We start from the raw sequence: 24726 nt of genomic DNA, 5'->3' as shown, positions 1-24726 counted from the left end.
TATATATATATATATATATACATCACACACACACACACACACATAAATGTGTGTGTGTGTGTGTAAGATTATATTGCAGTGTATGTAATGATTTACAGAGAGGATGTGTTATCTGTGTTATCTGTGCTTGTCTGTGATTTGTTGTGTGTGCTTATTCTACGTGTGTGTATGTGCCAGTTTGGGTTAAGTGTGGAGTGGTCAAACCGCAGACTCACAGGATAGGTACCTAAGTGGAATCAGGGCTGTTAGATTTATGGCCATTTGTTCAGAGAGTGTTCATCCATTGGCTATTATGGAATGATTAGAGGAGAAGGTGAAGCTCCAAGTCCAGCAAAAATCAATACGGCTGTCGAGAACGATTCAGCCTCTCCTGCTCCGGGGAGTATTAGCACCAAACCTCTGTCTACTTGCACTTCTTCATTCGTCTCCGAGTGATCCACCCCACATCTAAGATCATCTTTGTCTGCTGTGTTCCTCTCGTGAAAGCATTGTGGTTTCCATTCTATGGAGCAACCAGCAAGGTTGTCCAACAAATGACCAAAAATGCCTCAACAGCATAACTTTGGACTGGATTGTAATTACTGTGTTTCCAACACTCTAGGGAGACCAACTCTGTGGGTGTATGCATGCCAATAATCAGTAAGAGTATCATTTTGTCTATGCAGCGTACAGTGGAACTTCTAAAAACAAATGCGCCTCAAGTATTTAATTGAACAAAAGTTCTTTAAATATTGTGGCTTGAGACGTCAGCGTACACTTTGATACAACACAGACACTGAAACTCCCAAAAGAAAGACCAACAAGAACAATGGACTTATGAACTTCTGTGCCCGTCACAGATTGTCCATAACGAACCATGTTCAAACATAAGGACTTGGCACCAGGACACCTTTGACCGCAGTTTGATGATTGATTGAGTCAGGTTTGGTGGCCTCAGTATTGCATCTCTGCTTTTTCAGATGATGTGGTGCTGTTGGCTTCTTCAATCTGAAACAATGGTCCTCAGTCGGACAAGGGTGGAGTGCTCTCTCCGGGTTGAGGATGGGTTCTTACCAAGTGGAGGGGTTTAAGTATCTTGCAGTCTTGTTCACGAGTGAGGACAGGATGTAGCAGGAGATTGACAGTCGGATTGGACTGCTGTGATGTGGACTTCGTAACGGTCTATCGTGGTGAAGAAGGAGCTGAGCCGAAAGGCGAAGCTCGCGATTTATCGGTCAATCTACGTTCCCACCCTCCCCTATGGTCACGAGCTATGGGTCGTAGCCGAAAGAATATGGTCCCGGATACAAGCGGCTAAAATGAATTTCCTCCGCAGGGTGTCTCCCTTAGTGATAAAGTGAGGAGCTCGATCATCTGGGAGGGGGTCAGAGTAGAGCTGCTTCTCCTTCATGTCGAGAGGAGTCAGATTAGGTGCTCGAGCATCTGATTAGGATGCCTCCTGGATGGCTCCCTGGTGAGGCGTTCCGGGCACCAGCAGGAGGCCCTGGGGACGACCCAGGACACGCTGGAGAGACGATGTCTCCCGGCTGGCCTGGGAACGCCTTGGGATCCCCTGGGAAGAGGGGCTGAGGAGAGGGAAGTCTGGGCTTCCCTCCCAAAACCGTTGGCCCCGCCACCCGACCCCAGATAAGCGGTAGAAACTGAATGGATGGGCAAAACCAGTTGGAGACGATTGGCCACTCATGTAAAACCAGTTGCCAAATGCCGCAGACTGCGTGACAGGTCAGTGGGCTCTGGCCATGTCAATCTGTTCAATCTGTGTGTGGCAGGCTGAACTGTACTCTACATCCAGCACAATAAATTGAGTGAGTGTAAAATCTGGTGATAAACTGCTTTCTGTAAACCGAGTGACACAATTAGTGGACCACTCACCTTGTAAAGTTTCAGGCTGGCCTCATGTCGGGAATTAACCGTGTGCATCCTCAACTTCTCCAAGCTGTTTGTGTAGTAGTCGCAAGCGTTGCACTTCAGGTGCACTGGGTTTCCAATGGCCACGCATTTCAGTCGCCACTCGTTGCCTTTGCCTCCCTCCTTAATATGGGCAACAAGCTGGTACTTTTGAACGTGCTTGTCCGTCTTGCAGTGGAGCTGGAAATTGGCCTTGAGTTGAGTAGTGTAGTGGCACAACTTGCACTGGTGAGAGTCGCCCACCACGGCGCGCCACTCCTCCTCAGGCAGGCTGCGCTCGGCCCCCATGTGGATGCCAAGCACATCCAGGTTGTCAGTGGTGAAGCGGTTGCACACGGCGCACTGGAAGAGTTTGAGCGAGGGGTCGCTGGTTTGTGATAGACTTTCTCCCAGGTTCATCAGCTCCTCTGACACCAATTGGCCGCTGCCCAGGCGCATATCCATCGGGATCTCCCCACCTACAGACAAGTGTGGAATCGAAACAGTTTGATAATTCATCATAACACGCAACACGTGCCAAGTTTAAGAACTAATGTGTAACTCAGTTCACAGATCAAGTTATATCTCATTAACACTGTATGCTTCAGGCAGTCATTTCAGGTTGATTCGGCCAGACGTTGAGTCACTGTGTTTTTATTACGCATAACATCACAGGTAAAGTAAAGCAGTTTTACCTAAAAAATAATGAGAATTGACTTGGGAAAAAGACTCAAAACCTGATCGTCCCAAGATTTCAGTCAATTATCAGCCTCATTGACTTGTTTGGCCTGATATATACGGTACATGCTAATGGCTCGTCTGCCAGTTATAGCACATAGAAAATATTTTGTAGCGAGTTTACAATTTTTACAAACAAACTACTTTTGTTGTCTGATTGAGCTTATTTTAGCTAGATTGACACATAATCGGAATAGACTGCAAAGAGGAAGGAACGTGATTACATCATTTGGCACCAATCATAAAACTGAATGAATGAATAAAACAATGATAAAGAGTATTTTTGCCTTTTCTGCCTGAGATATATCTTTCTCCGCCAAAATTAGCAATGTGGACTTGACCCTGCCCGGCCTGTAAGTAATCAACTGGTTGGGTTGTAACTCACCTGTCATTTCAGAGCTTCAACTAAGCATTTATTTTTTTTTTTTTTAAATGTAAGCGTGGAATAATAATGTAAATGGTTCTGTTTCAATGCACCCTTTCCACAAAACAACCGTTGATCTCATAAATTACACTACACCTTTTTGGACTGTAAAATGCACACTGACATGACTGTACACTGGTATCGGTAAAAGCAAATTATATGGTAGCGATTAATAACAAGCACATTTTACATTATGTTCTCATGTTTGTTTATATATGTGCACAGGCCTGATTTTATTCATACAGCTGTGAAGTTACCTATCGGGTAAGATACAAATTTGCAGTGAAAATAAACACGCTTAATCCAAAATTCAAGCAGTTTTAGTAAAGAACATAAATATTTAAGCAATTTAAGGCATCTGTGGGAATAGACCAAAGTCAAAAAGGTATCCGATAGAGCTCCCAGCCAACCCATGCCCACACCCCCGCGAGACTTTTTGTTGTTTGTTTAAAGCTTTGTTTCCCAAATCAATGCTCTGGTAAGCAGATGTGTAATTGTCTTCCAAAAACTCATGTCAGCCCTTCCTCTTTTTAGCTCTCTCACGCACCATCATGTTTCCCCCTTGAACGACATCATTTAAGTGCTGGGAATAAAAACTATCAGGCAGGGAGTATATGAATTTACACCTCCCACCAAACCTTTATTTTATGTGTTATACTGCAGAGTCATAGGATTCTTTCTGTGTGTAGGTGTTGGACATCCTCTATTGTGTGATCAAGGATGACACAACTGACATTTATGAACCTAGTGTGTGTCATCTTTGCCTCCCTAGTAACATGCTTATTAGAACTCACCTCACAGGAAAATGAACCAGATGGTGAAGAGGGAAAAACATTAGTCACAGCAATCAATTCCTGTTTGTGTCTTTGAACTGGCAAGAGTTAGAGACGAGTCTGCACAAACTGTGGGGTTGTAACGGGCACAGCAAACATGCTGCTGTGGTGCTTAATCGCCCATGCTGGTCCTCTAACCTGTCTTCCTGGGCCATGATAAAATACGCACATAAATAGACTTACAAAGATGTAAATAAATAAATAAATAAATAACGAGGAACTCCAATGGTTTCAGCAGCAGTTTGGGAATGATGATATAAAAAGTCTGACACGTGCTGCCTTTGCCGAAGAAAAGTGATGTAGGGAACATTTTAGCCCCACCTAATTAACCTTTTGTTTACGGGAAAATTGGGTATCACAAAGTAAAGTGCACTCACAACTGCACCAATATAGTGTCACCTAAAAGTGAAAATCAAAACAAACAGTATTTCAAAGTGATGAATGACCTTCTTCCCTATACTTTTTCTGGAAATGCACAACGCTCATTTGCCACCGAGATCCAGCAGATTTGGGAGATTTAATTAGAAGCTTGAGATGACGAGGCAAAAGCAGCAGAAAATCAAACCTACAAACATTTCTGCAGATAGTTTCAAGGCATCAAAATGTGAATGCGGGATCCAATCATGTAAATAAACAGGTTGAGCTATATTTCAGTGCAAAAATGAGATAATTTGGTTTGTGAACTTTGAAATAGAAAATAAAATGCCATTTGATCTTTATAAAGGTAAAACCAGATACTAATTACATCACGACTGGAGTGATTTTGCAGCGCAAGAGACATATAATTAGAGAAGAAACTCACCCAGTGCAGGGGTCAAGGCAGCCATGCTGGGATCTAGAGTAAAGCCCCCCATCAGAAACTGGGCCTCAGGTCCTGTTGGGTCTATCTTGAGGCCTGGTGGTAGGCTCATGTTTTGTGTCAGGTAATACTGGTAGAGCTCAGCCTCGGAGGGGGAGGGCATAGCTCCCAGTGCGAGTCGGCCATGTTGCATCTGAGTCACGTTCTGCTGGAGGAGCATCATGTTGTGCATGTGCTTCTCGCTGGTCATGTGGATACGGAGGTTCCGCGCCACGTTGGTTTCGTAGTCGCATACCTCACAGCGCCAAGTGGGTTTGCTCTTTGGCTTGGTCGGTGAGGGGGCCCCGCACGGTCCACTTACATGGGCGGAGGACTGTGTGGGGTGGTGGTGGACAGGGTGGTGGCTACTGGATTGGGTCACAGAGGGCACGGCCACCACTCCTCCCGGGCCGTGTCCAAACACCTGCTCTTGAGCAGATCCAATAGAGCCTCCATTCTGCAGTGTCTGCATGTTGTTTAGATGTTTATCCGACTGCATGTGGATGCTCAGGTTCCCCTTGGTGGTCGTTGAGTAGTTACACACCTGGAGAACATTGGACAACCAATTACATAACAATCAATGCAAGCAACCACAGAGGTGTCTTGAGATCCGAGTTTCATTTGTTCAGAGACCATGGCCTGTTGGGGGCAGTATACGACAGAGATACAGATTTATTGTTCACTTAGGTGTAATTATGAATCTTAATTGAGATACAGTATGTGCCACCCAGCTGCCATATGATTGGCTGCTGCGTGCAGTCCTGCCTGGATGAAGAAGCCAATCACACTGCAGCCTGAGTGTATCCTGCCCAGAACTCAAGTGGGATTCCAAACACATCAACTCCTCTCTCAGTACATCAGTACAGTACAAGTCATAGTTGTTCCTCAGAAGATAAAGGATAAACTGAATGTGAGTACAGTTGTATTGTCAGCTTACATGTTGCTGCACCAATTGTTTCCAACCTGTTGCTTAAAGGGTTAAAGAACCGCAAATTTGATGCTAATTAGCATTGTCATTGAGCTAGCACACTGCAAAGATAAGGTATGATTGTTTTAAATGCAGAATGTGTTAGTCACTTTGTTTTATGTTTAGTTTGATTGCTGACTAAACTTGCTGGGAGTGGAACTAAACACCTTGAAGTCTGTTTTGGATGAAATATTCACGAATTGCCATGCTGTTGCTTTTATTTAAAAGTGAGCCGAGTTGACTGCCACCGTACAGCCTTCATATTCAAATTTGCACTTTCAAGTCAAAGCAACAAAATGACGATTGGTACCTTGAAAAACTTGTAAATCGGGTCAGTTGTATTTCAAACACCACTACCTTAAGAAATCCTAACTATGCCGGAAGACATTAAAAACGGCTAAAACACCCCCAAAGCTTTCTGACCATATCCTGAAAAAGTTCAAAATGTTACATACCTCACATCGGAAAGGTTTGTATCCACATGTATAGCTTTCTCCACGCGCCAGACGAGGATGACTTTGACCGCTGCTGCAGTACACACAAGAGCCTCCAGAATCTGGGTGCTTTTCTTTCATGTGAGCCTCCAAAGTCTGTTGATATTTGTAATGCCAGTTGCATTTGGGACACTTGAGTGTCTTGCATGAGTTACGCGAATGCATCATGGTCATATGACCACCCAAAGAGCGTGAGGAACCTAGAACGGTGTCACATTTGGGGCATTCCACCCCACTTCCAACACTGCCACCGGGCCCGTGGTTCTGTGAGCAGTCATTCACCCCTGTTAGGTCACAGGAACCACCGGGTTGGGGGTGAATGTGGCCATGAGATGATGAATGCAGGTGATGATGATGGTGAAGCATGTGGTGTTGCTGCAGAAGGGATCCGTTTTCATCCTCTTCTTCAGCTGGGCAATCATTTGGTTCTGGAGCTGTGGCACTATCTCGATTGGCACTTTCATCAGCAGCAGCATTGGAGGACAGAGGTGAGGAAGAAGTGCCAGCAGTGTCCTCCTCACTCTTTCTGACATTGGCCGCTGCCATCGCCAGGGGAACGGTGGTTCCCTGGCAGTTAAAGCTCAGAGGCAGCTCTGAGGTTCTCCCCCCACCTTCTGGAGCTGAAACCTCCTCCTTGACAGAGGAAGAAGTGGAAGCAGGGGATTTGCTGTTTCGCGTGTAACTGACCGCATGGGTGCAGGCAGAAGGCTGGAGAGTGCTACTAGGCATTAATAAAGGAGATTTGGAAATGCTTTGGTTTGAGATAGCTGATTCCCCTGCCTCACCTCCACCACTGCTACTATTAACACCACTGGTCACAATTGTGCCTTCTGCCTCCACCTCATCTCCTTCCCTTAACAACGGTTCCCCTTCCTCTTCTTCCGAACCCCCCACCTGGTGTGACGTACTGCCAAGGCCCTCACTGGCCCCATCGTTTCCCTTGTAAGCCAACTCTTTCCCAGTAGGCTCCTCTGTTCTCCCCCCGTGTAAAGACAGGGCACTGGAGTCTTTGGCAGAGCCTGGGGTAGAGGGAAGAGTGGATGCTTTGGGAGCGCCCAGCCTTCCAAGAGACAAGACCGAGCTTAGCGGGGTTTGCTGTGGCTGCTGTTGCTGGAGGCTAGAGTCAGAGTCTTTGTTCAGGAGGGTCTCGCTGCCTCCACTGCTGCTTCCAGGCTCCAAATGGACACCACTAAATGTGCCATAAAAGCTCTGGCCAGAGTTCATAGGAAGCAGGGGAGGTGGCACAGGAGTGCCCTTATTTTTTGGTTCCAGGAAGCTGATGAGGGGCTCTTTGTCTTTCCCGATGCCCTGGATGATAGCAGATGCATGGTTGTCCCCTAATAGACGGCGTTCATCCTCGCACAGCGTCATGCGGTGGTCATGGACAGCATGGGTGGCAAAGGAACGCGCATAACCAAAGGACAGCTTGCAGAGAAAACACATGAGAATTGGCTTACCCTTGCCATACAGGGCCAAGCCATCAAATTTGGAGAAATCCACATTGTTAGGAACATCTTTGGATACACAGGACTTCTTGGCTGACCCATCACTGTTCAGGTAATCCTTGTTACTTTTGTGCCGCACATCAAAGACACGAAAACTGTGCAGGACAGGACTGAGGCCTGCCATGGATGAGGTATTGGAGAAACCTTTGTCTGAATTGCCAAACCACTTGCCAAAGGACGAGGCTATGTGGAACGTGTTGATGATCTGAGGGTAGACCGAGGATGACGTCCCAGCAGGTTCCCCCGCTTTCCCCCCACTCGTGAGAGAGTTTGTGGGAAGCAGGCCGGGAACCATGCTCCCACCGCTTTGGATGAGCTGACTCAGGCTCTCCACGATATACGCTGAGCCATCTGGTTGGTAGACGATCTCTCCAGCCAAGTTCTCCACATCACTACTCTCCTCTTCCTCTTCCTCCTCTCCTTCCTCACTTCCACTCTCAGGCCCACCTTGCCGTTGTGTGGGCTGATGACGCAAAAGAGTGGGCATGCCCCCTCCGCCTTGAGCCATCACTACCCCGGAAAAGGGCTGAAGGCTAGGGAAACAGCTGTCAATTTCCATTTCATCCAAGTCCTCCGATTCTTCCTCTTCCCCACAGCTCAATCGGTCCCGCTCCTCTCCCTTACGGCCCTCTCTCTTGGAATGCAGCTGGCCAGTGGCAGGGCTATCCCGGTGAGCCTGGCTCGATGTTTGTTTTGGCTGGGACTGCAGGGACTGTAGTTCTCTCACCTCGTCATGAAGAGTACAAGAGGTTTGGGGTTGAGAAGGATAAGGAGCAGAAAAAGACAGCGGGTCCAGGGAAGGGGCCTGGTTGGCGCAAGGAAGCTGCAAGCTAGGGTGATCGTTCCAGGGCTGTGGAGGTTGCTGTTGCTGCTGCTGCTGCTGCTGCTGGGAGGAGCTGAGCCCATCGTCTGTCCCAGAAAACACGGGAGACTCACAGCTGTCCATGCTGATGCCTACATGAGGCGTTCATCGCATCCAGGCCTGAGGACGCACAAAGAAAGAGGGATTAGAGTTTTTGGATTGTGTTGCTTCTGTTTAGGAGCAAGAGTGACTAAAAAAAAATAAAATGTTCAAAACAAGAGTCTATCTATTTACTCTCTATTAAGAAAAGGTTTGAAAAGGGACAGTTCTGTGTGTATGAAGGAGAAAATAAAATACATCCTAGAAAGAGAATGAAGTAAGAAATAGCTATGTGTTCATTACGCTAAATTAGGCACTGAAACAATAGAATGATTCATCTTCCTGCCATATCAGGAAGGTACCATCTTTTATCTTCACCTCCTAAACAACATTCTTCATCTTAGATGCTGCAAAACCATCCTACATCTATTTTTAATTAACTTGCAGTCAGAAAAGGAGAAACGACACAGTGTAATGGATCAAATAGATGTGAGTTAATTAGACATAGAGACGCCATCCCATCAGCACTTTGAACATTTACATAACCTGCAGAAAAAGTGAAAACTGCAGCTAAAATTAAAATTCTTAACTGTATCACCATTTACACTTCAAAATGGAAATATTGAGACACTTCACAGGGCGGCTGTGTTATGATCTTGCCTTCACAGTTCAGCCTCCTGACTAAACAATACAACCATCCTCCACCCTTGAAAAAATAAATGGTAGCACAGCTTTTGGGATCTGGCTATGCCCTGAGCACCAGAGGGGCCCAACACAGACTTCAATGTAGAGCACAGAATAGATAAAATGATAACTCTAGATACTGCTGAGCTAATACTTTTTATTAAAGGATGCAGCCAGCATTGATTAAAGGGGGCAATCGGGCTAAAACCAATAACTCTTTGCTGCCCTTTAACCCCCCTGTGCTGCATATTCCATGAGCAAAGTTTCCCAGCACCGAGCCCGCCGTCAACCCCCGGCTGATTAGCACATTCATTGCTTGCACTTGATTTATTTACTTATTTACTTATGGATGCAAATTTCAGCTGTGGAGTCTACCCCCACGCCCAGACATATAAAGCATTGAGGGAGAGGAGAGATTGATCAAGTCTGTCTCACTTTTCATGAATGTCTGATGAGGCACGCACCCACACAACATACCTGAAACCTCCAAAAGACTCACACCCAAAAAAAAAAAAAAAAATGTTATTCACTTTCAGCAATAACGCTGAATATTATGAGAGCAAAGACATAACACAGATTTGATGAAAGGAATAACTTAAAGAAATACAATAAATATATGGAACACTTTCAATAATGGTGAAGAGAGTGAAGCCAAAAAAATTGATTTTCTGCATGGTCCACTTCATTATTATTTTGTCTACACCCAACAGAGGTTAAATAAAAACACACTGTCAGGCTTTTTAGTCCAACTTGCTTAATGTGGCAAAATATGATTTCGGGATATCTGCCTTATTGAATGTGGGAACTACTGGTCGACATTTATTATCCACTGGCTTAATAAGCAGCTATGGGCTTTGCATGCAGTCAAGCTAACGGGGAAGGGGAATTGAGAGGAACATTGAAAGAAATTCTGCATGTCTAGACGGCAACTCTTCTTGAAATTATCCATTCACGAATTAAATGACCAGAATAATTTGATAACCATTTTGCACACTATTGCCCTCTACAGGACTAAATGGTACATTATCCACGACACGCGCCGCAGTGTCGGAGTACATCGTCTTCCATAAGACTACGATTATTGACCATCTATGGCTCAGGTCTATCCATTATCCTACTTTCTTATCACTCTCTTTCCGTAATATTTTGAAAGAGACTGCTCACATCTCAACACCAAATTGCCAGAGCGTTGCTTGTCACAATGAACTATATCAACGGTACACGTGGCTACTGACCTTCAAGGCCTTCCCGCTAAATTGGAATTAAGTGGCTATAGTTGTTGTATTTACAGAAAACAGTATACCCATCATTCCTGCTACAGTTTAAGCTACCTGAAGCAATAAGAAGTGTACAGGGTGCCACTTGTTCAGTGCCACTATGGTTGCATCCACTGCTTACAGAAAACAGAATTGGCCTTTAAAAATCAAGATGGTGTAATTCAATAAAGCGCAGTGGTTACTGATGAGCTATGGGATTGTCTGGAGACAGTAAGTCGCAGATGGGCCAGCTGATATCATGCTTGTCTCCGAGATTCTGCCTGGCTCGGTGACACCTGTTTAAGGGAGAGAAAAGCTTTAATCTCGAGGAGGCACCAAGACGGGACAGGAAGTGGAGGAGGACGGCATCTGCGTGTGCTGACTGATAATAAACGCAACTAAAAAAAAAATACTTTTTTATGGTGGCACTATTTAATGTTCTACAATGTGACATGAACATAAAAAGTTTCTTTTGAATATAAACTGGAGATTATGTCACCATTGCTTCCGCACTGACGTTGAACTGTACAGAACCTAAACAAGCTTGAACTCACAATGAGAGATAATAGGAAGGAAGGAAAAGCTGAATTCCTTAGCCGATTTGAGGGGTTGCTTTAGCGCACAATCCTGTTTCCACCTGCCTTCAAAGCTTTACTGAAGGTAAATCCACCTTCTTCCCTTTAAAAGTCATACTTCACTTCTCTCTAATGTACTAACAAATGAGACAGAGTCAAGCTGGAGAACAGGTCATCTGACAAGAAAAGGAAACGACATTTGGTCATCCATCTTTTCACCAGTGGGTGTTTTCTGGGTGTAATGCCCAAGGTAATCGGTGTTAATGCTGCTAAATCACATTTCAGAAGGAGTGGCCGTGTCTTGAGACTGGCCTGTTTCTCCAAGGGGGTCCTGCATGGGCTGGTTTTGACCCCTCCCCAAATGCAAGCACTGCTCGTCATCAAATATCGATAATCAACACAACCGAAAGTCAGCTAGAAGAGCCCCAACTTGGAATCTACTACTTATTTTTGGTGATATTGTACATCCGCACCCAAAAAAATTCTTTGGTACTACGACATGGATACTACTTTCCTTTTCACATTTCCCGACAGACCAACTGGATGAACTCAAAGACTTACAGTATTGGAACAGCTGATTTGGCGCAGTTCCAGGCAGTGGTCGCCAATCTTTTTTGCACCGTCTCAAGGAAGACACACTTTGATAGATCGCAGTAACTGCTGTGCAACGAGACTGAGATACTCATGAAATCCACCACCTTGTGGGGAGTCCCTCCACACACAGGCACCATTGCAATTTGCAGGGGAGTTTCTCATGTGGCACACATTTGCGGCAGAGCACAATTGAACTGGGAAAGGACCAAATCGGTTCCTCAGAAGTGGTTGCTTTTCGTTCATTCACTCAAAAGATTTGTTCATTTGAATGAGTCGTTTGTGAACGACAACACCACCGAAAGCCCGTCGACCACAAAGAAAATGTACAATTCTTGCTATGCAAATGCACAGTTGCACACTAGAATCTGGTGCACTTTTAATCTTGTCAGTGCACATGTGCACCTGTGTGCCACTTACAGTATGCACACCCCTCTTTAGAACTGAAATACCTTACAGGCTACATTTAAGTGAAAAATTCTGTCTGAGAAGAAATGCTATCGGTGCGTCCCTACTCCCAACAATGCCAATGCATTTTTGTCCCTGTTTAATGTTGTGTTCCTGTGTCTGGTCTCTGAGCCTTCAGTGAGATTGGCCAGCCACCGCAGGGTAAAGGGCGCTTATTGGAAAATCAATGGCGTGAACGCTAAGCAAGTTACAGGAAGATGTGGGAAGGAAGGGTTCTTATTGATAAAGCAGGGGAAGGCCTTTGATGTTGCACTAGGGACATGCTCATTGATGGGGGGAACCATTGTACTCCTCAGGCAAATCGGAGCTGGGCTTTATCTGCTAAGTTAGTTCCAATGAATGGCTTAGAAAAACATCAGTGTGCTGTACTATTCAACATAAGTCAAAAAGTCACACTTTTTGTTGCTTTGTACAGAGAGGAAAATGCACCTTTTTCTGTTTGAGACATTTTCCCTTTCATCCGCATTATATTGTAGATCAATAACACCAACAGCGGCGGCCCGGTAATCCAGTGGTTAGCGCATCGACTTCACAGTGCAGAGGTACCTGGTTCAATTCCAGCTCCGGCCTCCCTGTGTGGGGTTTGCATGTTCTCCCCGGGCCTGCGTGGGTTTTCTCCGGGTATTCCGGTTTCCTCCCACATTCCAAAAACATGCATGGCAGGCTGATTGAACACTCTAAATTGTTCCGAGGTGTGAGTGTGGGTGTGAATGGTTGTTCATCTCTGTGTGCCCTGCGATTGGCTGGCAACCGATTCAGGGTGTCCCCCGCCTACTGCCCGAAGACAGCTGGGATAGGCTCCAGCACCCCCCGCGACTCTTGTGAGGATAAAGCGGTTCGGAAAGTGAATGAATAACACCAACAGTTTTAATTAAGGCCCTTCGATATTTTTTATGCTGCGCAACATGGCAGGCTGATTGAACACTCTAAATTGTCCCGTCTAAATGCCCAAGTTCACCTTATTCCACTCAGCAGGCACTTTTAGGTACATCTACACATTTAATAAGACCCAGTACAACAGCGTAAAATCCCATTGGAAGAGGTGTTGGTATTAGTGGCACCCTCTGATGCAGCTAAATTTTGAGAGTATGATAGCACTCCACAAATTGAGCATGATCTGTCTAAAGCCTTTTTTGGGGGGTCATTTGTATCTAGGTCATATTTTCTTGGTGGTGCTTTGACTTTTTGTACCCAAAAACTTCAATTGTCAAATCTGTACAGTCTGTGCTTATCCCATCAGATTGAGCAAGTGTACTTAATCTTGTGTTGAAAAATGGAACTGGAATTGAAGTAGCAGGCATTTTTTTATAAACCTATACAAGGTGCACAGTCTTGGCGCTCAGGTTGATGTAATTGTACAGATTTGCCCCTGTGAAACTGTCAATTAACCACATGCAGATACAGTAGAGCAGTGTTGTTTATTGTGGCTGTAATTATTTGCTCAACCATTTTGCTCATGCAGACATAAAGGCACTTCAGCATTGTTCAGACTGCAGGAGGCAAAAAGTCACCTCAGGTCGATGGCACTCAGCCTGTAAACAGGGCTTCCCGTAAAATCAATGATCTTCAGAGGGAGATATCAGTGTGGGGGGGGGACATAAATAGCCATGGTGGTGTTGAGTCTGAGGGAAGAACAGCGCTGGGTGTTTACGCGAGAGTGAAGAGAGGACGGAGGTGGTCGTGGGATGGGGGGCTCACTGGCACCTCAGAGTATTTAGAAGAGATAGCCGAAGCGAAATCGAGTGAACTTCTGTCAAGCTCTGGACGCACATAAATCTGCTCAGGTTACTATGGAGACTTTGCATCCCAGATTTAATCACTTGGATGCACAGTGGAACATCGGTTATCTTGATTCATCCGTTACAGAAGGTCTGACTGAAACAGAATTGTACGAAATCCAAAGTAATATTTTCACTAGGAAATAATGTAAATCCAATCCATCCCTTCTATGGCCAAAAATATTCACAAAAAATAAACATGATAAAAATAACCACAGTTGTACAGACAAATAAATTGATGACTCATGAAGTAAATAACTAATCTTTCATTAATGATTTGTGATGGCATATCTAAGGCTACAAACTGGCAAGTTGGGGTTTCTAGCCTTCAAAATAAAAGTTTTGACAGGATGTTTTATTCTTATGTTGCCTGACTGAAAGTTTGCATTGCCGTCTATCAATTTTAAAAAAATGCTTCGAATGAACGTGCACGATGATGCTCAATGCAACGCAAAACAAAAACAGACGAGTCATGAGCACATGTCATGGAAAATGGATTTCAATAAAATGAATGGCTGAGCCACACTTTTTTTTTAGATGAAAACCAAGCAGATGGATGAAAACGGTGACAAAGTTTTGACCGCTTAGGTACTTGTGTATAATGTACTAGTTTATAAGTAAGCAGTATTAAAGATTTGTTTGGGTCCAGGATTCATTGTTACAATATTTTGTTTCAAGAATTTTTTTTCTCACATTTTTGTGAATTTCTTATTGATTTATGCAAAAATGATCAACGATGACATTCAAGCAAAGGTATAAGATGCGTATCAATAAAATGGTACAATTTGGTGCTGATCCAAATTATTGATACTTGGCCTTGGCAGAGGGCTGGCCTCTACTGCCTGCCATTGTAGTTTAATAGAGGAATCATTTGCATTCACACTGACTGTACCTAAAATAAGACTCATCCCAACACTTTTTTTGGGGGGGGGGGGGGAAGAAGATGTTTGTTTTAAACGGCTGCCTGATTAAGACCTGATCAGAACTCACAACAACTTCCAGTGACCTCCAGGAGTAATTTCTACTCGCGGCTGTTTCTCAGGTTTCTTTTGGTGCGATCGAAGCGAGGTGCTGGTGTAATTAGAAGTAGTTAATTAACTGTGGGTTAATTACTGGTTGATTTCTGCAGCGTGCAGGCGAGAGACTTGGCGGGTGGCAAAGCAAAAGGAAGCGGTACACACACAGCAAGAAGCCCTACAATTAGCAACCAGCACAAAGGGGGGATGGTTCGCTCATACAATTTCATTCAACGAGGAGATAGCGAGAACAGTCAGAGTACATTATATTCGTCGTAGATTCATTTATATTAATATATTCATGTTAAAGTAAATGCTTGGCATTGTTGCATGTTTTAAAAATTACTGTGAAGGTCAGTCCTCATCTGTATGCATTATTTTTTTTTTCTCGAAATTGGAAACAAAGATACCATTGTATACACGTTTGGTTATTTGCTACTTGGTGTAAGAAGGCAGATGACAAAGATGGGGAGAAAATTGTGTGACTTAAAAAAAAAAAAAAATCTTATCAGATTAGTCAGATAGACATCACAATTTGAGCCTAACAGATATGGATTGAAGGATTTGCTCCAGTCTAACATGGAGCCTCTCTTCAATTAGCATGCACTGCTGACTTTCCCATCCTTTGGAATGCACAAACTCTGGGAAGACACTCGCGACTTTGTACGCTGCTCTGCCACACTGGCACCATTCCAGCCGAGCACCAAACACGATGCATCTTGGGAGAATTACTACATATGCACCAGGACAGCGAGGAAAGTGAGCGAGAACAAATGGACACATGCTCGAGGACTTGAAAATGAGGGAAGAAAGGAGCAAGAAGGTCACAGATGAAGGGGGGCAAAGTAGCTGATCATAGTGTGTGAGCCCCGGGTCTTTCATTTCAACTAATTATAAAATCTGCCCCTATTTATATCTGCTGGAAGCAAACATTCTCTCATGAGAGGAAATGCTAAAAGCTTTAAAAGCTTCTGTTTGCACTCACTCAGTTTCATTTTCACCACAGAAACAGCATGAGGGTGGCAATGAGGGTGAACCCAAGTTCAATGAAGCACACATCATCATGCACTGAAAAACATCACCATGGCCTGGGTAAAAATATCAAGTATGAAATTACAAGTGTATCTATGTGTCGAACGCTCCTGCCCAAAAAGAAGAGTGAAGCCAGCAGGATGGTAGTTAAGGAAACCACAAACGCAGTTGTTGAAATGATCAATACCCTTGAAATATTAAACCATAAGAAGCCGCAATATTGATTAGGGGACCAATAATAAAACGGTTTACTTATCATTATTGTAGGAGTTTAGGAAAATGTTCTCAATATTATCAGCTACTGTATAGCTTCATCCTCGCAACCAAAATGACAAACACACACACACACACACACACACACACACACACACACACACACACACACACACACACTGAGATTAGGACTAGAACAGTATTTGTCTTTTTTCAACCGTTCCAGATGGATGTCTATATTAAGGTCGGCAATATGACAAGAAATTCACAGCATGCTATAAACTGAGTCCCTTAATGGCAATACCAAGTAATTAAAAAAAAGCAACAACAACAAATTCACCCAGTCTCCAAACTGCTTATCCTCACAAGGGTTGCGTAAAAACAACATTAATGTAGTTTTGGTACCATTTATTGTAGCCTCAGCCTACAGATCTCAAAAGTCTAAATATAACTGGTTCAAAGTAGTTCAAACATAAATCACACGACGGTAATGTTATTAGAAAAAAAAAATTAACATACTTTGTACTAGGAGAAGTTTATGATGTCAAAAAAAAAAATTTTTAGCTTTGGTGTTGTAGGTTCGTCCTGCAGGTTGAATACTCAGACATGTATGTTTGCTCTGTAGCTGTTGTAATATTTTCTGTCTAGACATTGAAAGTGTGTTTGGAAATTCACTCTGAAGCCCTATCATGACTTTCAGAGTCGTGTATTTGGAGAGGCAGAGTACGCTCCCCTCCCATTAATTTTCAAATGCACCCTGTTACAACCCAACAGCTCATGCTTAAATTGTTACTCTCTGTACTGCCGGACGCTATGGGCGCACCATGTCCCTAGTTGGAGCGCCTAGAGTGCTCTGGCACTCCTTTTTGAGCCACTCTGAAGAAGCGGATAGACCATTTGAACAACGCTCTCAATTTGTGAACGGTCGGCAGGAGGCAGAGCCCGCTCAGGGCGTATTTACTAACGCACCCTTAATAATTTACCTGCTAATTTGCTGTGGATTACACACCGCCGTGTTGCGGTTTCAGCCGGTTTTCTGGTAAAAGTGTATTTTAGCACCTAAACACATATTCTGTTGTTTCTCTCACATACATTTCATGATATATTAGCGTTTAGCAAGTCTTCTCAGTCTTCTTCTGTTTTCTCTTCTTGCCTGGTGTTCAAATGATTCACTATTTTTCCCCTCCTTTGAAATACAGTACAATACTTGGAGGAAGTCTCACAAATTCGCTGGCCCGCAGGTGAGAAATAGTGACTTGAAGGCGTGGCTCCATGCTAGTTAGCCAGCTCAAGGCTAGTCCAGAGCTAAATAGCTTTGCACTGAGCATTCCCCCGATTCCCGTTTCTGAGCAGCAGGGAGGCCTGGGAGGACCGGCGACTGCTCGACTGCACCTAATCTAACTCTCCGGTCAGATTGACTTGAACTTCAAGCCATTTTCACACTGAGGCAGGTATGTCAAAAACAAGCATTGATGCGATTTTCCGGTTTAGTTCAAATCACTAACGCATGCACATTGTACTTCGCTCATCCACAACTTCTGAATATATATGAATGGACATGCGAATGTTTACATCATGTAGTGTCATGATTTCTTTTTTTTCTCTTAATAATCTTAAGAACACAACTAACTGAAAGCGTCAAAGGAAAATACCCTGGCTATAGTCCTGCACAGGGATCATGCCCTAACAGACAGAAAGGGGACACAGATAACATGTCTATAATCCTACGCCTCTTTTGTGTAATCTGGAAAACAAATCCCTTCGTAATGGCCCGGTCGTGCACCTGGTAAAACATTGTGTTCACTGGCACTTTGAATAAGACAAACAAAGCATTCTCAAGGGGACACCAGTCATGAGAAAAACCCTTGGTCACACAATTCCGCTCATCTATTGATCAACACTACTGCATGCTGGTGCAAGGGCGAACATGTCACCAGTGTGAGCTTTTGGCCCCGGCTTCACGTTTAGGTCTCGGACTCGACGGTGCGATGATCCCATTTAGGAGGCATGTGAAGACCAAATGAGCGAAAAAGCAGTTGAATGTGGTTGGAGGCTGTCTAGGGTGAGCGCAGAGATGCGGAATGTTGCACAGTGTTTAAGCGTGGAAAAGGCTCAATTACTTCTTCTTTTTCATCTTTTTTCATTGCACGCTGATACTGAGAGGTGGTGAAGACTCATGCTCAAATGTCAAACACACGCAGTATACACCAGGGATTAGAGGGTGTCCTAGTGAAAACATTCAGTGGAAATTATTTCTTTTTCAGGGAAAAAATATGCACGAAAGCCATTGGTGAGCTGGCTTCTAATTCTAGAGTAGGATATCCTGGATAAATAATTAGAGGGCTTTTTTGACGACCTTGCACAGTCAAAATCTTTGCTCTCCCTGTGACATTTGCTGAACTCATGAATGACAAAGACGAAAACGCTAAAATATGTTCACTGCAGGAAGGAAAAAAGGTTATTCACAAGGCCGCTCCTAAATTCTTTTCTTTTTTGTAAGAGCTCTTATCATATTAGCGACTTTAATGGACATAATCCTGAACGCATGGCTATTTTCATACCACTGTGGCATACATCTCCAGTTAGCACTCACACTTGAACACTGTGAACTCTGTAATTAGTTGTACAAGCATAGCATTACATTCGCAAAATGCAGACGGCATTCAATCCTGCGCAAGGAAAATACACTTAGCATTTCCAATATGTAATACTCTCTTACAAACTGTTGAAGGCGGTAAATTTGCATGCATTTGACATGCTGGTGGGATGGAATATCTTTATGGTGACTAATTATGAACCGATGTGAGCAACTCTGACAAAGAGGGATTCTAAAGTAAAGCGTGCAAATTGATGTTCCTGCTCGGTAGAGCAGTGACAAGGATGCAACCACTGAGGGAGGGCTGGAATTAAACTTTTACAGGAAATCTATGAAAGGCGGCCCACAGGGGTACTGCTAAAGCAGGGGTCCTCAACCGCCGGTGACACACGTCAAGCCACGCTTTCCCCCGTCACGTGACCGATTCCGCTTAAAAACAAAACACCAGAGCTCGCAAAATGAGTAAAAAAACTGCTGGAGATCAAATGACAGCGGCCTTAAAAGTACGTTCGAGACAACTGGATTAAAGTTATGGCTGAATATTCTGAGATCGCCACAGTAGCACTGTTGCTATTTCCGACATGCTACCTGTGTGAGGCGGGGATTTTCTGCAGCAACGGCGATTAAAACAAAATTACGAAGTAGACTTGACGTAAAACACACACTTGAGGTGTCGTTGTCTCCTATTACCCCGAGATGGGACCGTCTGGTTGCAGAAAATCAAGCTCGGGGCTGTGGTGAGTGGTCATTTTCATGCACTTTGAATTTGCATTGTATCGTATTTTGAAGGCATTAAACATTACCATAGCGATCAGAGTGTTGCGGCCAGATTAGACGCTCCTTGTGTTTATTATTATATTTCGAAAACACCACAGTTTTCATGCAGCTCATAACATATTATTTTGTTGTATTATTTCCGCCACACCTTAAATGCCGGTCCCTGAAAATATTGTCTGACATAAACCGGTCCATGGGGCAAAAAAGGTTGGGGACCCCTGTGCTAAAGAATACCTTCACATGACTGTGTGAGAAATACCAAACCACATTTGTCCACAATGTTCTTAAAACCCTTGAGTGAGCAAAACTACTAGTTTGTCTTCAATTGAAGGGGGGGGGGTAAACAGAAAACAAGCTCCTTTGCCCGTTAATCAGTTTGTGTTCATGTGCTCTGAATCTAAGTTCTGTTCCTTGTCGGCGGCCGACAGGGAGTCCTCATTTAACACGAGGGAGAGCCGCTGCCATTCAACTACAACTGAAACCGACTAACCCAATTCTAAAGTGAAAATGAAAAGAATGAAGTATGGAAATGGGCAACTTAAATGATGCCCCCCCCCCCCGTTTTTTTTTTTACTCACTCCCCACAGACTTTAAACGAACAGTTCTTGTGGCGGGGCTGATCGGGGGAGGTCACTTATTGTTTTTTTTTTTTTTTTTGTTTTGTTTTGTTTTTTCGATCAGTGTTGTAGACAGTGGCGATTTAGGTTGAAAACTTTGATAGCCGATAGGATTTCTAAGCATACTCGTCATATAAATTTGCCTTTGAATTCGGTGATCATATAATCTGCTTCCTATTTTACTTGAAAGACATAATTTTCTTGTTCTAATTAGCTCTTGGCGCTGTTGTGATGTGGCCTCCCTTCCGCTCTGATGTAAGTGACACACTAGAAGCATGATGTTTGCCAACTAGTGGTGACTAATGTTTTTACAACTAAAATCTGATGAAATATGATTTTTTTTTTTTTTTTTTAATTTTCAAAAATGAGTCGAGGGACACTCCTAATGTGGCCGCAATCTGCCAGTTGGTCATCCCTGTTCTAGCTATTCACAATTATGTGGATGGAAGGTGTGTGTGTGTGTGTGTGTGTGTGTGTGTGTGTGTGGAAGTGGGGGAGGGGAGAGAGAGAGAGAGAGAGGGAGAGAGAGAGAGAGAGAGAGAGAGGGAGAGAGAGAGAGAGAGAGAGAGAGGCCCTGGTGGCAAACATCCCTCAACTGTGACAAATGGCAAAAGGGTCAGAGTGAAAGCAAGCGGCTGGACAGTCGAGCACAACACACAAATGTCTAAATGCAAATCCTCAAAAGGAGTATGCGGGAAAGAATTTTTTTTCTCAAAGGAAAGGAACGATAGGAATGAGATAAATGAGAGCAAGGGAAAAGCATGCGCAATTTGATATTTTAAGAGAGTATTAATAAATTCTTAATATCCCCCCCCCCTGCTCTGAATGTTGTGACAGCCTCAGTGGTGTGAAGCTATATTTGAGAAAGAGCAGCCCCGCCTCGTCCCTCATCTGCACAGACACATGCACACACTGCTGCCCTTGTTCATTTGCCTTAATGAAATGGCCACATGCCTCCTGTCATCCCAGTGCTGCATGCACACTGAAGCACCTGGTAGATATAAATCAGGACGACCGAGCGGTATTTGGGAAGTGAGGCATTAAGCATGACAGGGGCTGTCAAAGTTCAGATAGTAACAACCGCGACATATAGCTAGAACCGCTGCGGAACAGACCCAAAAACCCAGGCCCAGACACTACCAGATCTTCTTATCGGCTGCATCTCGGGCTCAGCGTGACACAGCTGCCACATCTGGACCCGAGCTGGGCAGCCTGCTGAGCACACGGCTCGGCACAACTCAAGTTGGCCAGGGGATCACTTTAGCAAGCCCCCCAACAGCGCGCATCTTCCGGGCTAGACTTCCACATCCTCCGGGAGGACTTGACCATGTCTTTGCTGCCATGTATTTTTGGCTTCCTTATCTGTGAGCTGAATTTCTAAGTGGTGTAGACTCGAACTCCAAGTAGGGGCGGGAAGATAAAAGTCACCGAGTGTGTGTATTGTTTCAGCATAATATGTCTATGTGTGTGGAATTTCAGTCATGTGAGTTCAGGGTCTGAAGGTCAAACTTTGCCAAGAGAGCCAACACATTCCTTGGAGGACAGGAACATATCTTAAGTGCGCGGGCATGTGTATGCAAAGACTTCATTTCATATGTAGTGTGTGTGTGTGTGTGTGTGTGTGTGTGTGTGTGTGTGTGTGTGTGTGTGTGAGCCTCTCAGAAAGCAACACAAGTGTTGCGATGTTGGTCGCCGTGTTTTGTGAGAAGAGTAGAAAGTTGACGTTATTGCACAGTTATTCCCTGCATATTATTTGACATTACATAAGAACCAGGCTTGGATGAGTATAGTGTCGAAGAACAAGCACAGAACCCTGACTTCAACCACATCAAACACTTTTGGGATGAACCAGACCGGAGATAATGTCACACTAAAATCATCTCGACCACTTTTGGTTCTATTGTTGGTTGTTGTCGTGATATTTTTGTCTTAAAATGCAGTCAAGAGCCGTTTCCCCCAAAACAGTTTGCAAAGCATGAGCAAATATTTTCCGAGGGATTTGGTTGTGGGCTCTCCCAGATGATGACGATGATGATGATGATTTTGATGATGATGTCTCATGTCGGGACAATTCAAGCAGCCCTGCCTCGGCTCAACCCAACTGTAAATTAGAGTGCTGATAATGAGCTGCAGGATCAAGTCAATGACAGATGCATCTTGCAGGGGAAAAAGAAACCACGTGAAGAGGACCGCAGGATTACTTTTATGACACACAATATCAATTGATTCAGGCCTGTCGGGGAGGGAAGGCGTGTGTCAAGGTCGTAAAAACTGCACCACATTCTGTCGAAAATAAAAAAGCAAGTTATCTTCAACAGAGGTCAATAAAAGATGCTGATTTTAAAAGGAAGATGACCTGATATTGTATTCTTTGTTTTTCTCACTCGCTCACAAACGCCGCACTATATAACATTATAATTCAGCCCCAGATGACAAGGGCGACCACACTAAGAATTTGAACGACTTAGAACACATGCGACCACACATAAATACTGGTGAACGACATCTATATAATCACTACTTACAGTGCAACTAATGTCGTGACTAAAACACAAACCAAAATGGAATTGCCACAGGATATAAACCTTTCAGCACTAGCTGGTGGCCCTTGGAAAATGCACATTTAACGGTCACTTAATTAATGATGCCATTGTTTTGATGATTAAAAAGAAGGATAAATGGGCAGGATAGGACCTCTGGGAAGACTGTGTCTGTTCCTTACAGCACGAGGGATTGAGGATGTCTGGATCAAAATTTATTTTTATTAAATTTTTTTGCGTCTGACTCTTGAGTATCTGCAGCTAATCACTCCCAATCCAAAACGTCGGCAATGCATTTTTTTGGAGGGGCGAGGGGAGGGACTACATTCAAATGTCTCAACTCTTGTTTATTTGAATAATGGTAGCACAGCATAATGTTTTAATGCGGCTGTAGGTCTCTTCCAGCGGGGCGTGATATAAAACTAAGCAACTGCTATTCCGTTTGGCAAAAATTTTTGTACCTCAGGGTTATTTTGTTGCTTTATGACCTTTTAAAATTGAAGAAATACTGGATCTCCTTCGCCCAAAATGAGATGAGAATGACGTGATCAGATTTGGACAACTTAACCAGGCATTATAATTCCACAAAACCAAATAGCTAGATCTGTCCCATATTGCATGAAATCAAATCATGCACGCGCCTACAAGATGATATTCACCAATGAAGACACAAAAGTTAGAATGACAATGTGTTGCTCTGAGAGAGTGAATTGGATACCAAGCAGATATATACAAGGCACAAGAAGACTTATTGCGCACATCATTTGGTAAACCGGCGCAATATTTTAAAAAAAGGGCATTTCGGTGTTCATAAGTAGTTCCTCCTGTCGTCACAAGTTAGGCTAAAGTGTGATGGTGCGGTGCGCCAATCTTTATATCCATGGAGATGCTCGGAACAATTCTCATTCATGTCGACAGGACAAAACTCGCTAATGAACATGCATGCACAACACCTTGCACCTCAGGGGGGGAAAAAAATACATGTTAAGATGAAGACACGAATCTGAGCGGGTCCAACTGGCTCGCTCTGAAAGTTCAAGCTGAGTGCCACTACAAATTACAAGTTGACAGGTTAAATTATCGGCTGTGTGTTTTGTACAATGTATGTGCATGTTGGAGTCTGCTAAAGTAGCTGCCTGCAGACAACTGTTCTGTATGAGGTATTTGCATGTCAACCAACATCTCATTCTGGGGGGAGTGGGGCTAAGTCAAAGAAAGAAAACATCATAAAAGCTCCTTTGAGCTTCATTGACAGGAGCTTCCAGCCACCTTCTTCACGCTGTCTCTGATACAACTCTGACGCAGCTCTAACAGATGCCCCCCTATTTGAGTTGTAACAAGGGGGGAGCCCTGATGGTGTAAAATGAGACGATGACTAATTGGTTCATAGCCTGTAATTGGGAGGATGTAATTGGAGTGAACCTCGAGATGCCAGGTGCACCTTTAGGAGCTGGGGCAGTGGTTTGCCCTTTGACTGGCTAGCAAGGTGTGTTTTGGGGAGGGTAAACCTGAGCAAAGGGGCGGGTAGATACGGGCGGGAAAACACTGGACCCCAAACAATAGAGCTCGGGTGTGGTGTGTTGATTAGGTCATTAAAAGCACATGCAAGCCTGTTGCAAGCGTTGAAACGTCATCTGACTGCCCAAAGCTGCATTAAAAACGAAATAGACACAAATATACAAACACATTCACTCAAACAGCACATCACACATCCTCATTTGCTAAGATTAGGAAGAGCTGCAAAAAAAAAAAAAAAAACATTTACGACCTTTACAAAAATAAGGCTCGCTTCTGACTAACATAGTCAGACAGCTATTCATTTAAAGCTCCTGTAAAGTGAAAATAAATACATAAGCCTTCTAAATTTGGCACATGACAGAGATGAGTGTTGTTAGCAAAACAAAAGCAAAATAATTGGAAGAAAAAAAAAAGAAAAAGAAAAACCTTTTGCTCCTCTCTCAAAAGCTTAGGGCGTGTAAAACCCCTTCCCCTCTTC

General features: G+C 43.9%; 1 protein-coding gene across 3 annotated transcripts in view; it reads right to left on the bottom strand.

Annotated features, from left to right (window-relative positions):
- The window catches only part of zfhx3b (zinc finger homeobox 3b), a 218663-nt gene that overhangs the window by 89863 nt on the left and 104074 nt on the right, over positions 1-24726 (bottom strand). For all 3 annotated transcript variants that reach the window (XM_019886699.1, XM_019886698.1, XM_019886700.1), the window contains 3 exons: positions 6143-8668; positions 4685-5264; positions 1873-2366 (listed from right to left, as the gene is read on the bottom strand). In XM_019886699.1, the coding sequence (XP_019742258.1) occupies positions 1873-2366; positions 4685-5264; positions 6143-8632 (3564 nt within the window). In that variant the 5' untranslated portion in view covers positions 8633-8668. The remainder of the gene's footprint in view (positions 1-1872; positions 2367-4684; positions 5265-6142; positions 8669-24726) is intronic.

Source organism: Hippocampus comes, unplaced genomic scaffold (assembly GCF_001891065.2).
Source record: "Hippocampus comes isolate QL1 unplaced genomic scaffold, H_comes_QL1_v1.1 scaffold261, whole genome shotgun sequence".
Lineage (NCBI taxonomy): Eukaryota > Metazoa > Chordata > Actinopteri > Syngnathiformes > Syngnathidae > Hippocampus > Hippocampus comes.
This window is presented reverse-complemented; position numbering and strand designations above follow the sequence as displayed.